Source organism: Urocampus carinirostris, chromosome 1 (genome assembly GCF_059441175.1).
Source record: "Urocampus carinirostris isolate Australia breed hairy pipefish chromosome 1, RoL_Ucar_1.0, whole genome shotgun sequence".
Taxonomy (NCBI): domain Eukaryota; kingdom Metazoa; phylum Chordata; class Actinopteri; order Syngnathiformes; family Syngnathidae; genus Urocampus; species Urocampus carinirostris.
Window position 1 is genome coordinate 4,040,281 of NC_142349.1, and position 14,094 is coordinate 4,054,374.

At 39.8% G+C, this 14,094-nt stretch overlaps 1 protein-coding gene across 1 annotated transcript in view; it reads right to left on the minus strand.

The window, feature by feature from the left end:
• The window catches only part of tox (thymocyte selection-associated high mobility group box), a 90,112-nt gene that overhangs the window by 3,059 nt on the left and 72,959 nt on the right, over nucleotides 1-14,094 (minus strand). Inside the window, exons 6-9 of the mRNA XM_088343242.1 lie at nucleotides 11,320-11,553; nucleotides 10,353-10,433; nucleotides 9,814-10,281; nucleotides 5,118-5,272 (exon numbers count right to left, since the gene is read on the minus strand). Coding sequence (XP_088199368.1) covers nucleotides 5,118-5,272; nucleotides 9,814-10,281; nucleotides 10,353-10,433; nucleotides 11,320-11,553 — 938 coding nt within the window. The remainder of the gene's footprint in view (nucleotides 1-5,117; nucleotides 5,273-9,813; nucleotides 10,282-10,352; nucleotides 10,434-11,319; nucleotides 11,554-14,094) is intronic.

The window sequence follows — 14,094 nt, forward strand, 5'->3', positions numbered from 1 at the left end:
ATTCCACAATGTATTTACATTTCTTGTTTTTTCTTCACAAACAGCTTTTTCTATATTACCCCACAAGTTCTCAATTGGATTGAGATCTGGGGATTGGGCTGGCCACTCCATAAGATTATGTTGGTTTGGAAGCAAGACTTCGTCTACTTGTGTGTTTGGGGTCATTGTCTTGTTGAAACACCCATAACAAGGGCCTGTCTTTTTCAGCATAAGGCAACATAATCTCTTCAAGTATCTTGACATACACACACAGATCCATGATCCCTGGTGTGCGATGAATGGGCCCAAAACCAGAGTAGGGGAAACATGCCCAGACCATGATACTTGCATCATCATGCTCTCTTCAATGTGTGCTGAGGTTTCAATTCAGAGTTTGGGGCTCTTCACACACACGAGCTGTGGCCCCTGGACCACTTCTTCCCTACAAATTAGCACAAAGGGCTACAAGAACAACAATTTATCATGTTATTACTATGTTGTTACTATATCTCCACAGGGTTTGTACACCTTTTAATGGCTTAATTCAAGAAATTTTAAGGACTTTCACAGCCATTTTTCAATTTCTCCGGGACAATTAAAAGAAAAAAAGGTACTTTGCAGAGCCACAAATATATCTGCGATTTACATATGCTATTTTTATCTTCCGTGTGCATTAATACCAGATGCCGTTAATCTCGAGCAGAAACGTAATGCAATGGCAAAGCAAAGCCACCAGCGGGCATTGTCTGCGTCATTTTAGGTAAACTTGTTGAGAAACATGGCAACAATTTCAATTATTTACAAGCACCTTATCCAAAATTCAAGCACTTTTCAATCCTGGAAAACAACATCAAAATTCAACCATTTTCAAGGATTTCAAACACCCGTACATACATCGTTACCAGGTTAATTATTGGTAGGAGGGTTAGATAGACTCAGTCAAACAATTAAAAATAAATATTTTATTAGAAAATCACAATTACCCAGCACTGGTGAGCTATTTTCAGAATCTGTCTACATGCAGGTGTCCTTCGGGAGCCAACTGGTGCCTGCGGGCACAATGTTGGAGACCAGCGCGCCATTTTTCTTCAAATTTTTTTGCTCAGTCTTTCACAAGGTACCTGCGGCACTGGGGTGGTCAAACTACAACCCGTGGGCCGCATGAGGCCCATCAGGCTTTTTAATCTGGGCTGCCAATGTTCAAAATATAATGATATCATATAGAAACCTACGGCTGCTTTGCGCTTCAGTTATCGCTGGTTCACTCCTCACTCACCCCATTAACTGAGAAATCTCTGTATAAAATGGTGAAAAAAAGAACTACTAATAGATTGTGTTGATTTTGTGCCCTCAGCATTTAGATAGCCGGCTATATTTTGAGTAACAAAAACAATTCTGAGCAAGCCATTTTGCATTTGGGGTTTTTCAAAGTATACATCAAGTTTAGTGCTAAAAAAAGAGACATTATGTAGTACTTTGCTTAAATTCTGAATGTTTCCAAAATTAATTTGATTAGATTGTCTATTTACAGACAAAAAAATCAAAACAATTTATTAATTAGAATAAAAGACAAAACCAACATGAAATGCTGGTCCTTGATTCTGGGAAATGCGACACCAATCAAATACAGTGCATCCGGAAAGTATTCACAGCGCTTCACTTTTTCCACAGCCTCATTCCAAATTGTATTAATTTAATCTCTTATCTCAAAATTCTACACAAAATACTCCATTATGACAATATGAAATAGTTTTTTTTTTTCACTTGTTTTGAATTTATTAAAAATAGAAAACTAAGAAATCACATTTACATAAGTATTCACAGCCTTTGCCATGAAGCTCAAAATTGAGCTCAGGTGCATCTTTTTTCCACTGATCATCCTTGAGATCTTTCTACAGCTTAATTGGAGTCCACCTGCAGTAAATTCAGTTGATTGGACATGATTTGGAAAGGTACACACCTGTCTATATAAGGTGCCACAGTTGAGTGCGCATGTCAGAGCACAAACAACAAGCATGAAGTCAAAATAATTGTCTGTAGACCTGCGAGACAGGATTGTCTGGGGAAGGATACAGAAAAATGTCTGCTGCTTTGAAGGTCCCAATGAGCACAGTGGCCTCCATTATTCGTAAATGGAAGACATTTGGAAACACCAGGACTCTTCCTAGAGCTGGCCTGCCTTCTAAACTGAGCGATCGGGGAAGAAGGGCCTTAGTCAGGGAGGTGACCAAGGACCCCATGGTCACTCTGTCAGAGCTCCAGCGTTCCTCTGTGGAGAGAGGAGAGCCTTCCAGAAGGACAACCATCTCTGCAGCAATCCACCAATCAGGCCTGTATGGTAGAGTGGCCAGACGAAAGCCACTCCTTAGTAAAAGGAACATGGAAGCCCGTCTGGAATTTGCCAAAAAGCACCTGAATGACTCTCAGACCATGAGAAACAAAATTCTCTGGTCTGATGAGACAAAGAGTGAACTCTTTAGTGTGAATGCCAGGCGCCATGTTTGGAGGAAACCAGGCACCGCTCATCACCAGGCCAATACCATCCCTACAGTGAAGCATGGTGGTGGCAGCATCATGCTGTGGGGATGTTTTTCAGCAGCAGGAACTGGCAGACTGGTCAGGATAGAAGGGAAAATGAATGCAGCAATATATAGAAATATCCTGGATGAAAACCTGCTCCGGAGCGCCCTTGACCTCAGGCTGGGGCGAAGGTTCATTTTTCAGCAGGACAACGACCCAAAGCACACAGCCAAGATCTCAAAAGATTGGCTTCAGAACCACTCCGTGAATGTCCTGGAGTGGCCCAGCCAGAGTCCAGACTTGAATCCATCTCTGGAGACATCTGAAAATGGCTGTGCACAAACGTCTCCCATCCAATCTGATTGAGCTTGAGACTAATTGCAAAGGAGAATGGGCAAAACTGCCTAAAGATTGGTGTGCTAAACTTGTGGGATCATATTCAAAAAGACTTGAGGCTGTATTTGCTGCCAAAGGTGGATCAACAAAGTATTAAGCAAAGGCTGTGAATACTTATGTAAATGTGATTTCTTAGTTCTCTATTTTTAATAAATTCAAAAAAAGTATAAAAAAAAACGTTTTCACAAAGTCATAATGGAGTATTTTGTGTAGAATTTTGAGGTAAGAGATTAAATTAATACAATTTGGAATGAGGCTGTAACATAACAAAATGTGGAAAAAGTGAAGCGCTGTGAATACTTTCCGGATGCACTGTATATACTGGACTGTCTCAGAAAATTAGAATATTGTGATAAAGTTCTTTATTTTCTGTAATTCAATTAAAAAAAACAAAAATGTCATACATTCTGGATTCATTACACATCAACTGAACTATTTCAAGCCTTTTATTATTTTAATATTACTGAATTTGGCCTACAGCTTAAGAAAACTCAAAAATCCTATCTCAAAATATTAGAATACTTCCTCAGACCAAGTAAAAAAATAATTTTATAACAGCAAAACTAAATCAAACATTTGAAAATGTCCATTGATGCACTCAGTACTTGGTTGGGAATCCTTTTGCATGGATTACTGCATCAATCCGGCGTGGCATGGAGGCAATCAGCCTGTGGCATTGCTGAGGTGTTATTGATGCCCAGGATGCTTCGATAGCGGCCTTCAGCTCATTTGCATTTGTAGGTCTGGTGTCTTTCATCTTCTTCTTAACTATACCCCACAAATTCTCGATGGGGTTCAGGTCAGGGGAATTAGCAGGCCAATCAAGGACAGTGATGCCATGGTCAGTGCACCAGTTACTGGTGGTTTTGGCACTGTGGGCAGGTGCCAGATCATGCTGGAAAATGAAATCCTCATCTTCATAGAGCTTTTCAGCAGATGGAAGCATGTAGTGCTCTAAAATCTCTTGGTACACAGTTGCATTTACTCTGGACTTGATAACACACAGTGGACCAACACCAGCAGCTGACATGGCTCCCCAAACCATTGCTGACTGTGGGAACTTCACACTGGATTTCAAGCAACTTGGATTTTGCTCCTCTCCAGCCTTTCTCCAGACTCTGGCGCCTTGACTTCCAAATGAAATGCAAAACTTGCTTTTGTCTGAAAAGAGGACTTTAGACCACTCTGCAACTGTCCAGTGCTTCTTCTCCATAGCCCAAGTCAGACGCTTCTTCCGTTGTCTTGAGTTCAGAAGTGGCTTGACCATGGGAATACGGCTATTGTAGCCCATTTCCCGGACACGTCTGTGAACTGTGGCTTTTGATACCTGGACTCCAGCTTCAGCCCACTGTCTTTGAAGCTCCCCCAAATTCTGGAAGGGGCTCTTCTTCACAATTTTGTTAAGGCTGCGGTCATCTCTCTTGGTTGTGCAGCGTTTCCGGCCACATTTTTCCCTTCCAACAGACTTTTTGTGGATATGCTTTGAAACTGCATTCTGTGAACAGCCTGCTCTTTGAGAAATTTCTTTTTGTGTCTTACCCTCCTGATGGAGGGTATCAATGATGGTCCTCTGGACAGCAGTCAGATCAGCAGTGTTCCCCATACTTGTGATTTAGTTTACTGAACCAAGCTGAGTGTTTTTAAGGCTCAGGAAACCTCGCAAGGTGTTTCGAGTTAATTAGATGATTCAGGTGATTAGTTGAATAGCCTACTTGTATACTTTTTCATGATATTCTAATATTTTGAGATAGGATTTTTGAGTTTTTTTCAGCTGTAAGCCAAAATCAGCAATATTAAAATAATAAAAGGCTTGAAATAGTTCAGTTGATGTGTAATGAATCCAGAATGTATGACATTTTTGTTTTTTTAATTGCGTTACAGAAAATAAAGAACTTTATCACAATATTCTAATTTTCTGAGACAGTCCAGTATATATATATATATATATATATATATATATATATGCATTTTTTTAATTGGCGAATGGGAAGCATGGGCCGGCATGACCATGATAATTTAGAGAGAAGCCCAGGCCAACCCGAACCTAATGATTGACACTTTTGGCCAAACCCTGGGCAAAATTCGGGTCAGGCTCGAGCTAAGGATTTTACTTCTGAACACCGCTCAGAATTTTTGCACAACTCGCTTTCCATCGATAGACAAGCACACGAATAAGATCGGACATACTTTTTTTGGACCTGTGATGTTTCCTGAACACTTACCCGTTGCCATGGTAATCGGCGCTCCAGTCTAGAGAGGGGTGATGGTTGGGCATGTGTCGACTCAGCTGATGGTAGTCAACCGGTGATGAAATCATGGAGCCACTATTCATCAGACCTCCTCCAATTGGCTGATACTCCGGCTGGAGAGAATAGGCCTGCAAAGGAATAAGATGAAAAAAGAGTAAACCATCATTCAGAGGAACGCAAGAAAAGAGTGTCGGCCGAGTCTTGTATTCCAGATTTGACCTAGTACAGTGCAACCTCTTTATACAAGCGCCTCTAAACCTGGGAATTTTGATATGTGAGTTTAATTTTGCTGGGTATATGGAGGAGAATCCAGGTCACAAGCAGTCCCAGAGACTACCACTAGAGACCGCTCACCCGCGTGTGACTGCTCACTGACAGCAAAAGCAACTGTTTACTCACAGCAAAACGGACTATGTAGATTACCGCGACAATATTAGAAATCTCCAATAATGTTGTTGTCTGCGACCATTGACTGAGACTATCGGTATTAGAGTGGAAATGGGCAAGACAAGAGCTGTCATTTAAAAAGTAATATTTTTCCTGTATAAAAATTGTTATACAGCGTAAAGCAATTTGAAATGATTGAAAACCTTATAAAATATGGGGAAAACTTCTATGTTGACAGGTAAGTGATCTCAGTCACTCCTCCTTGCAACCCCAGCCAACCCCCTGCCCCCCTTCATTCCTTCCTCTACACCCTGCTGAACCCTCGTTACGCCGAGTTCCTTCATGGTAGGTGCTAACAATAAACCTGCATTTTATTTCTTTAATATTTTAATTCTTTAATATTATTTGTCTCATTATTATACTTTTGTGTTCAATTACTAATTCAAAGTCTCTTTAGGGATCAGCAAGATGTCTTTTATAGTCAAGTTATGTTTATTTGTTTAACCCTTAATCAGAAGGAGTCTCAAAGGGCTGCACAGACCACATATTATTGCAAACCACAGACTATTATTACACCATCCCCTGATCTAAAACCTACATGAGGGCCAGGAAAAACTCAACATGAGGTAATCAATAAGAAATAATACACAGATATCGTCAACATAAAATATAGGTTATTCTTATGCTATAGAATAGAAGTGTGTTTAAACAGTTCCACTGAGGTTGCAGATCGAATCTCAGGGGGAAGAGCATTCCACAACATCAGGGCCCGAATGGAGAACGCTCTTGAACCTGCAATTCTCTTCTTGGCTCTTGGAATCAAGGTTCACTTGGAAGCTTTTGGGAGGACCAAAACAGAGCAATTGATTTTCAATTATTTCATATGGGGTAAATTCACTTGTTACACGAGCAATTCAAGCTACGAACACGATCCTAGAAAAATTAGGTTTGCATGAAGAGGTAACACTGTGCATGCATAATGGGAATTGGTAGATTTGTGCGTGTAGAAGAGAAGCCATCCAATTGATCAACAACACAGTTTGTAGTGTCTTTCTGACTGCAGGATGAGGAAAAAGAGGAGATAAGAGAGGGAATAGGAGCTCATATCTCTAATGGCGAGGTACTCGAAGAGTAAAACCAGCCATTGCAGTGAAGTATGTGTGAGAGTGTGTGTGTGAGAGCCTGCATGTGCACGTGGAGATAGAGAAAAGAGGCTGAAAGGGAAGTTAATCGGAGTGTTGTGTTTGTGAAAGAGGAGGACAGCAGGTGGTTGGGTTCTCCCCCTCCGTCTCTACCTCACCTATTCATCCTTTGTTGAGCAAATTCTTCTCCTTCACTCCTTCACAAAGACCCCATCTGCCACTTTTGTTTATCTGTCTTCCCCCAACACAATTCCCTTCACATCCCGCTCAGAGGAGAAAAAAAGTTTGCGGCTAAGTAACATTGTCTTCCTCATCAATAATTCTATATAAAGTATTATAAATATGTACACATCCACACACATATGTATATATATATATATATATATCAGTGGTGAGTAGTGCATTTCACACCTAAGCTTTCAGTGGAGAGGGAGAAATATGTATTTATTTAAATGTACACGCACACGCAAGCCTACACTTTGGCGATTAATCGCAGTTAATTGCAAGTACTTTATGTTTATGGTGTTAATGGCAATCAAAGAGTATAAAGTATATACTGTGTATATGTAAACATTTGTTTAAGCACCCAGTAAAGTCACTGAACTGAACACCGTTTTTCCCGTCTATTTTGTTGATGAGGACAAAACAAGGTTAGGCCCATTACCAGTGGGCTAGCTGGCCAGCCTGCCGTGCTTATTGATTTTTCTCCTGGCTGAGTTTGTTGCTCACGGTTATCCTGGCTGTTTACTGCATGTTTTTGGTCAGCCAGCATCCCTCCTTTTTGTGTTATTTTTTGCCAGTTTGCCCCATTTTGGCTGCTCGCCATTTGTTGTACCATACCTGCACACATCTGGACACAACGTTTAGGCATTCTCCATGTGCTCCACATGACGTCAGAGCTCAGTTATTCAAAGACGAGACAGATTTAAAATGCATTGTCTTGGAAATAATTGGAATGTACCTATGACATATATATTTTGCAAAAACATGTAAGCTATCAGAGAGTGTGTGTGAATGGGTAAGTGTGAAGCACATTAAATGGTCTGCATCTCTATAGCGCTTTTCAAGTCACTGAATACCTCCCAAAGCGCTTTACAATGTGCTTCACAAACTCAAACACTGATAGCAGCATCAGCCAACCTAATTATCGGGGGCTTTAGGGATTCAGTGTCTTGCCCAGTGCCTTGTAGCATGTAAAAACCTATGAGGGCTTGTATTTAAAAATAACTGTCATGACCAATTCGGGGTTTTTTTTTTCATAACGAAACATAAAAAATATCTGCCAGGTAACAGGTATATTCAGAATCCTGCAATGTTCAGTTAATGGTTAACACGATTTGTGACATTTGAAGGAAGGAACAAAAATCTTTTCAGCCGAGTGAGCAGAATAATAAACATTATCAGACTCAGATCAGATTTATTAAGTGGGATTTCTATTCGGTGCAGGAGTCCACAAGTAAATAGAGGTACTGCTCATTTCTTCTATCTCAGTCTCTCGTCCGATTCCCAATGTGCATCTGTGTGTGTCCGTGTGCGTCAGTTTATTCTCCTATTCACGTCATGCTGACTGCAATGTCGAGTCAAGTCAAATTTATTTATGTAGCCCTTAATCACAAAAATGTCTCAAAGGACTGCACAAGATTACAATTACACAATTGCACAATTACCTGATCTTAAACCAGCAATGCCGTTTCTAACAGACGAGCTGGTAAAATATAAATCCTACATCTATTGTAAATAAATAAATACATGAATAATTTTATTAATTCGTTACACAAATCCTTTTTCTGATCAAAGATGATCGTGGACAATTATTTTATAGCAATCCCTTTAGAAAAAAAATAAAGAATACCATCATCTAGTGAAGGGGTGGCGAACACGTGCGGCTCTTGGCCAATAAGAATGCGTCCCTTTGCCTCATCATATTTTCTATATACTGTGGCTCTTTGCCTCATTTTATGTCTTGTTTTTTCCCCCTCTTAAAACAGAGTTGATAACAAATAATGAATCATATTTTGAAATTAATTTGGCATATTTGTTGTTTTTATGCTGCTCCAGACACATAACTGTAGGTTACGTCTAATGCCGGTCAGTGCGTGGTGTGGCTCTTTGACTCTAACAATTAAAAATTTCGGCTCTCAAACTTGTGTCGCCACCCCTGGTCTGCTTTCTTCCTGTGATCAGCCAAGTAAAGGTGATATTTACCCATATTAGTAAGAGGCAGTAGAAAACCTTCTTTTCCTTTTTATACACTAATTATTTGCTCATATGATGATACAGGGAATATATTTATTAACTTATTTTGGTTGATGAAGCTGTTTAAGATTGCACAGCAAAAATAATAAATCAAATCGTGTTCATCATTTTGCAGAGTTAAAATATGTTCTTATTTTACAAAAAGAAAGGGGAAAATGTTAGAAGGAATGTTTTGTCCCACTGGCAAGTAGTGTTTGTTCTGATAAGAATGATTTTTGTTACTTTTCTGGAAAAAAGGTCAATCTTGGTTAAAATACAGTAAAGTCAAAAATGATTGGACAAAAAGAATAATGTGTACTATCTCCTGAGCCAAAATGACCACAAATGATGAAAAAAAACCTTTTACATCAATTCAGGCAACATGATCATGTGCCCTGAAGTGATTTTTGAATATTCTTGATGAACACTATTCCACGAGATTTTTATTAAATTAAAAAATTATGCCTTGGCTCAGAAAACATTGAGAAACTGGTTTATAGAAATGGGGTGTGTTACAATTATTTCATACTAAATGAGCGAAGTAACCTTAATCCATCTATATCCTGTATTGGTTCTTAGTTTTTGACATCAAAAGTCACTCAACCAGAAAAACTCTTGTGACTGCTAGTTAAGATTTAAATAATACACAGTGGAGCAGGGTCTTCAGCCCGCACAGACCAACTAAAAAAAAAACATTACTTGAAGTTGATCTAAGGCATTAAAAAGTTTTAGCTAGAATCTTTAAAGGCAACGTGTGTATTCACAATTAAATATGGTATTAGCAAAAATAAGGCAAGTTTCATGTTTTTCTGTGGGGCCCTGTATCAAATGACCCACGGCCCGGTTGCTGACCACTGGTATAAAGCATGAGAATTATTAAAGCTCAGGTGATAGTCAATGCTAACCTGCGTTATAGCTGCAGAGTGCTGCATTCCCAACGAATGATGGCCAAGCTGCTGGTGCTGTTGATGCGGACTGTGCAGCCCCCCAAGGTGAGCCTGGGCGTGGAGCGGGGGGCTGACTTGGTGAGGAGGCGTGGAAGCTTGCACCACGCCGCCGAGGGACAGAGCGCCCTGGTGGGGCAAACTGGACCGTGGAACCGTCCCTCTGGAGGTCAAGGCGTGGAGCTGGGGGTGGAGCTGAGCGTGATGCGGGGGCAGGTGAGGGTGTCCGAGGCCAGGGTTGGACGGGTGGTGGCTGAGGTTGGAAGGGTGAGGGTAAGGCATGTAAAGGCCTGGGTGAGGGTGGGCGAGAGAGCCGGAAGAAGGGTGCTGGCCTGCGTACATAGACGCCTTGGATGCAAACATCGAAGCGGGGGAGGGAGAAGATGAAGAAGAGTGGGGGGGCTTCATCTCAGACGGATCATTGTAACTCTGAAGAAGCAAGGAGACAATGGGTTCATTGTCATGTCTGTAGGGCATCGCAATGTGTGTGCGTGATATACCTGCGAGACCAGGCTGGCCCTGTAGGCAGCCAATTGTTTCAGATACTCTTTCTTTGCTGTCTCTGTTTTCTTCTTATAACCCTTCAGACACAAACACAACATTTCATTTTGACACCGCTTCCACTCAAATCACTCGATGCATAGAAATGAACAAACGCCGCACAATGACACAAATATCAGTTAAAGTTTACATGTACAGTGTTCCCCAACCTCTTTTAAGCCGAGGCAGTTTTTTTTAATTAAATAAATCTTGAGGCACAATGTCCGTCGAAAATATGATATGTAAGTATTTAAGATAATACTGTGCTGAGCATTTGTAGTCTAAGACTGAGGCACGCAAATATTTTGGCTTATGACAGAGGGCGATAGTGAGAACAAGGATTCTGATTTGGCGCACACCTCAGGCCCAAACAATAGAATAAGTGATAGTAATAGAAAGCAAATTAAGCCATCAGTTTTTTGGGGGGATTTTTTTTTAGACAATAAAGGATTAAATATCTATTGACGCTTTTATTCAAAAGGAGCAGTATGTATCTCTGTAGATGCAGACTAAGGCAAGCAATTCTCTTGCCTCATGACAGATGGTGATAGTGAGACCAAGAATTATGACTTGGAGCACTCCTCAGGCCAAAACAATAAAATTAGTAAGAGTGTAAGCAAGCTACAGCAAGCCAAGCTGTGTTGCATGGACGTTTCCCTCATTTTTGGCTATTGATGCTCTTATTCAAAAGGACCAGTGCATAAACTTAATTTATAAGTAAAGGTAAGACAATAACATTTTTTTTCTATACCATAGTTAATATATTTCTTTCTTGCTTTGCCAATCAGATGATGAATAAGATTTGTAAATTTGACTGTGCCTCACCAAACTGTAATGTTTGCTTAAATAAACAAAAGTGCAAAAAATGTAAGAAAATTTTTACCTGAATATTTCATATAATGTTTTAATGTTTAAATCTTAGTTTACCTGTTTCTGTTCTTCTCCCAAGCCATCCCACATGGAGGCCACAATCTTGGAGACTTCCCCAAAGGTGGCGTTAGGGTTCTGGGCCTTTATGTTGGCTTGTGTGTCCCGGAAAAACAAGGCATAGGCAGACACCGGCTTTACCGGCTCATTGGGATCCTTTCGCTTTTTCTTTTTTGGCGTCTTGGGTTTCTTGGATATTTCAAATGTTGCTGGCCGTTTCTCACCTCCATTGCCCTGCAATAATAAGAGGGGAAAATACAAACAAAAGAAATATTACTCTGATGTGACACAGTCCAGTACATGATATACGTTAATCCCTTTCGGTATCACAGATTACTTGTAGTGGGTTTCATTACTTCGCGGCTTTTTTTCATGCATTTGTTCTGCAGCAGACAACACACGACAAATGCTATCACAGGGGTGGGTAGGTGTCAGCATACTATATAAAGTGGTGGGCCACCAGGGTCTAATTACTCTCGCCATCGTCTCAAACTTGTAACAATAAAATAATATTTTAAAATATTCTGTGTATGAATGCAAAGTAAATCAAAATAACTTCAAGTCATCTCATTTAAAAAAATCACTGCCGTTGTGTGCTCGCTTGCACTCTTTTCTGTTTTCTCAATCGCTTTTGGTTAATTGGTTGATTAGATTCCTCATTACAGACACTCCTCTACTTACGACCATTCGACTTACGAAAAACGGTAGATACGAACATTTGTTTTGGGATGTCGAAATATATCCGGACATTGCTTTAAGTTAGATTTTGTATTGTGAGCTTTTTCAGAGTATAGGACAGAACTGTAGTGCTTCTTTTTTCGCCGCAACCCGCGTGTGGTGGAGCTGTGAGAGGTCACCCAGCATCCACCCCGCTTCCTCTTCTTAGTTCGTGTGTAATATTCTAGACAGTATCTCCAGCACGCTAAGAACTTTGACATTTTTATTGTTTAATATCTCATGCATCCATTCAATACGGTTGGTGTAAAGTGCAAAGAAGAGGCGAACAGTTCCTTTTGAAATTAAAGTGGAAAAAGAAAACTAGATGCGGTTGAGAAAATGGTCGGAACAGTTTTTTTCGGCCACTTTTTACCTCGGAGGAGGAACTCTTGCAGCGCATCTCCCAAAAGTAAGTTAAACTCAACTTTATTTATCTTTATAGAGCAACTTACGAACAAATTCAACTTACGAACGATCGTCCGGTCGTGATTAGGCGATGTCTTTATATAAATAAGGGGTCACCAACCTTCATTCATTCAATCATATTATTTTTAACAGGACCCCCAAAATGTCTTATAAATTATCTACAAATTTGGCTCATATTTTAGAAAACAACCCCAATAAACAGGGACATTTTCCTTAAAAGTTATTTGTGTTGAATCCTTAAAAGTCCTGCAGTTAGCAAGAAAATTGGGATAAATTAACAACCCGCAGTACCTTTAGTAAGAATCATTCATATGCATTTATGAAGGATACGAAACACCCGTCTCTTTTTTTAACACTTGTTTTTTTTTCAATCAGAATTGCCCCCTTAACCAATATGAAGCACTCACACACTGCCCCATTGAAGTCATTGAATCCCTGGCAAATGGGAAATGTGCTTTGGGAAGTCTTGACTTGAAAAGCGCTATATAAATGCAGATAATTTCATTTCATTTCAATTGAGCAGTTTTAAAATAAATTTTTCATGCATGGCTTTCATCTGTGCATAAACAAAACTGGCACTGTATAATTAATTACAGCAACCATAGCTCACACACAGCATGGATTCCACACTGCGTAATGCATAGCATTATGTTAGGTAGGCTAGCTAATCCTTTGATCGCAATACTGCATTTTTTAATCTACATAAACTACCCTTCACCATGATGTCATCGCAATTCCTTAATCTTGCATTTTGACATTCTTCAATGAAAGGTTTTGAAAATGTGTAAATATGATAATAGTAATGATGATTAAAAACATAATGACCCTTAAAGTCTGAGGAAATAACTCTGGTTTGCTACTATATGTCTCACACCCTATGCCGACCTCAAAATACACTGCCACCTTTATAACATACGGAAATGATTAAAACAAGTAATTTTCTACTATGCCTTTAGTCAATATTAGTGTGGCAATTTTCCATAATACCCTAAGAGAATGGAGAAAAGGCTGTTAAATAGGATTCCACAAAACCGTAATTGTTTCATTCCCTCAGAATCTTGGCAATAACACATTTGTTTTTAGTATGAGTCACCCCAAAAAGAAAAATGAAATGTATATTGTCTCCATGCTTCAAATCTCACGCGGCGCTCATAGGCATGCACAAGCACACATGAGATTTAACCCTTCTTGTGTGTTAGTTTTCCTGTCACATGCCCATGTTAGCGGGTCGGTGGCAACCTATGTCTTAAATCAGCTGTATAATACAATAATACAGCATCCAATTGTTTCTCTTCCTTTGGTTACTTTGTTCGGCTTCAATATCAATGGAGATATATATATATAAAATATATATTATATGGGCCTTTTCTAGCAGTAAACTCCATAACTTCCATTTTGAAAAATGTTGAAATGAACTTGAAAAGAGTTAAACATCTCATCTCATCTCATTAGCTGTACGGCTTATCCTTATTAGGGTCGCGGGGGGGCTGGAGCCCATCCCAGCCATCTCCGGGCAGTGGGCAGGAGACACCCTGAACTGGTTGCCAGTCAATCGCAGAGAGTTAAACATAAAAAAGGTTATTTTCTTCTCTGACTGTTAAACACAACACATCTGCTGAATATTTCATGTAT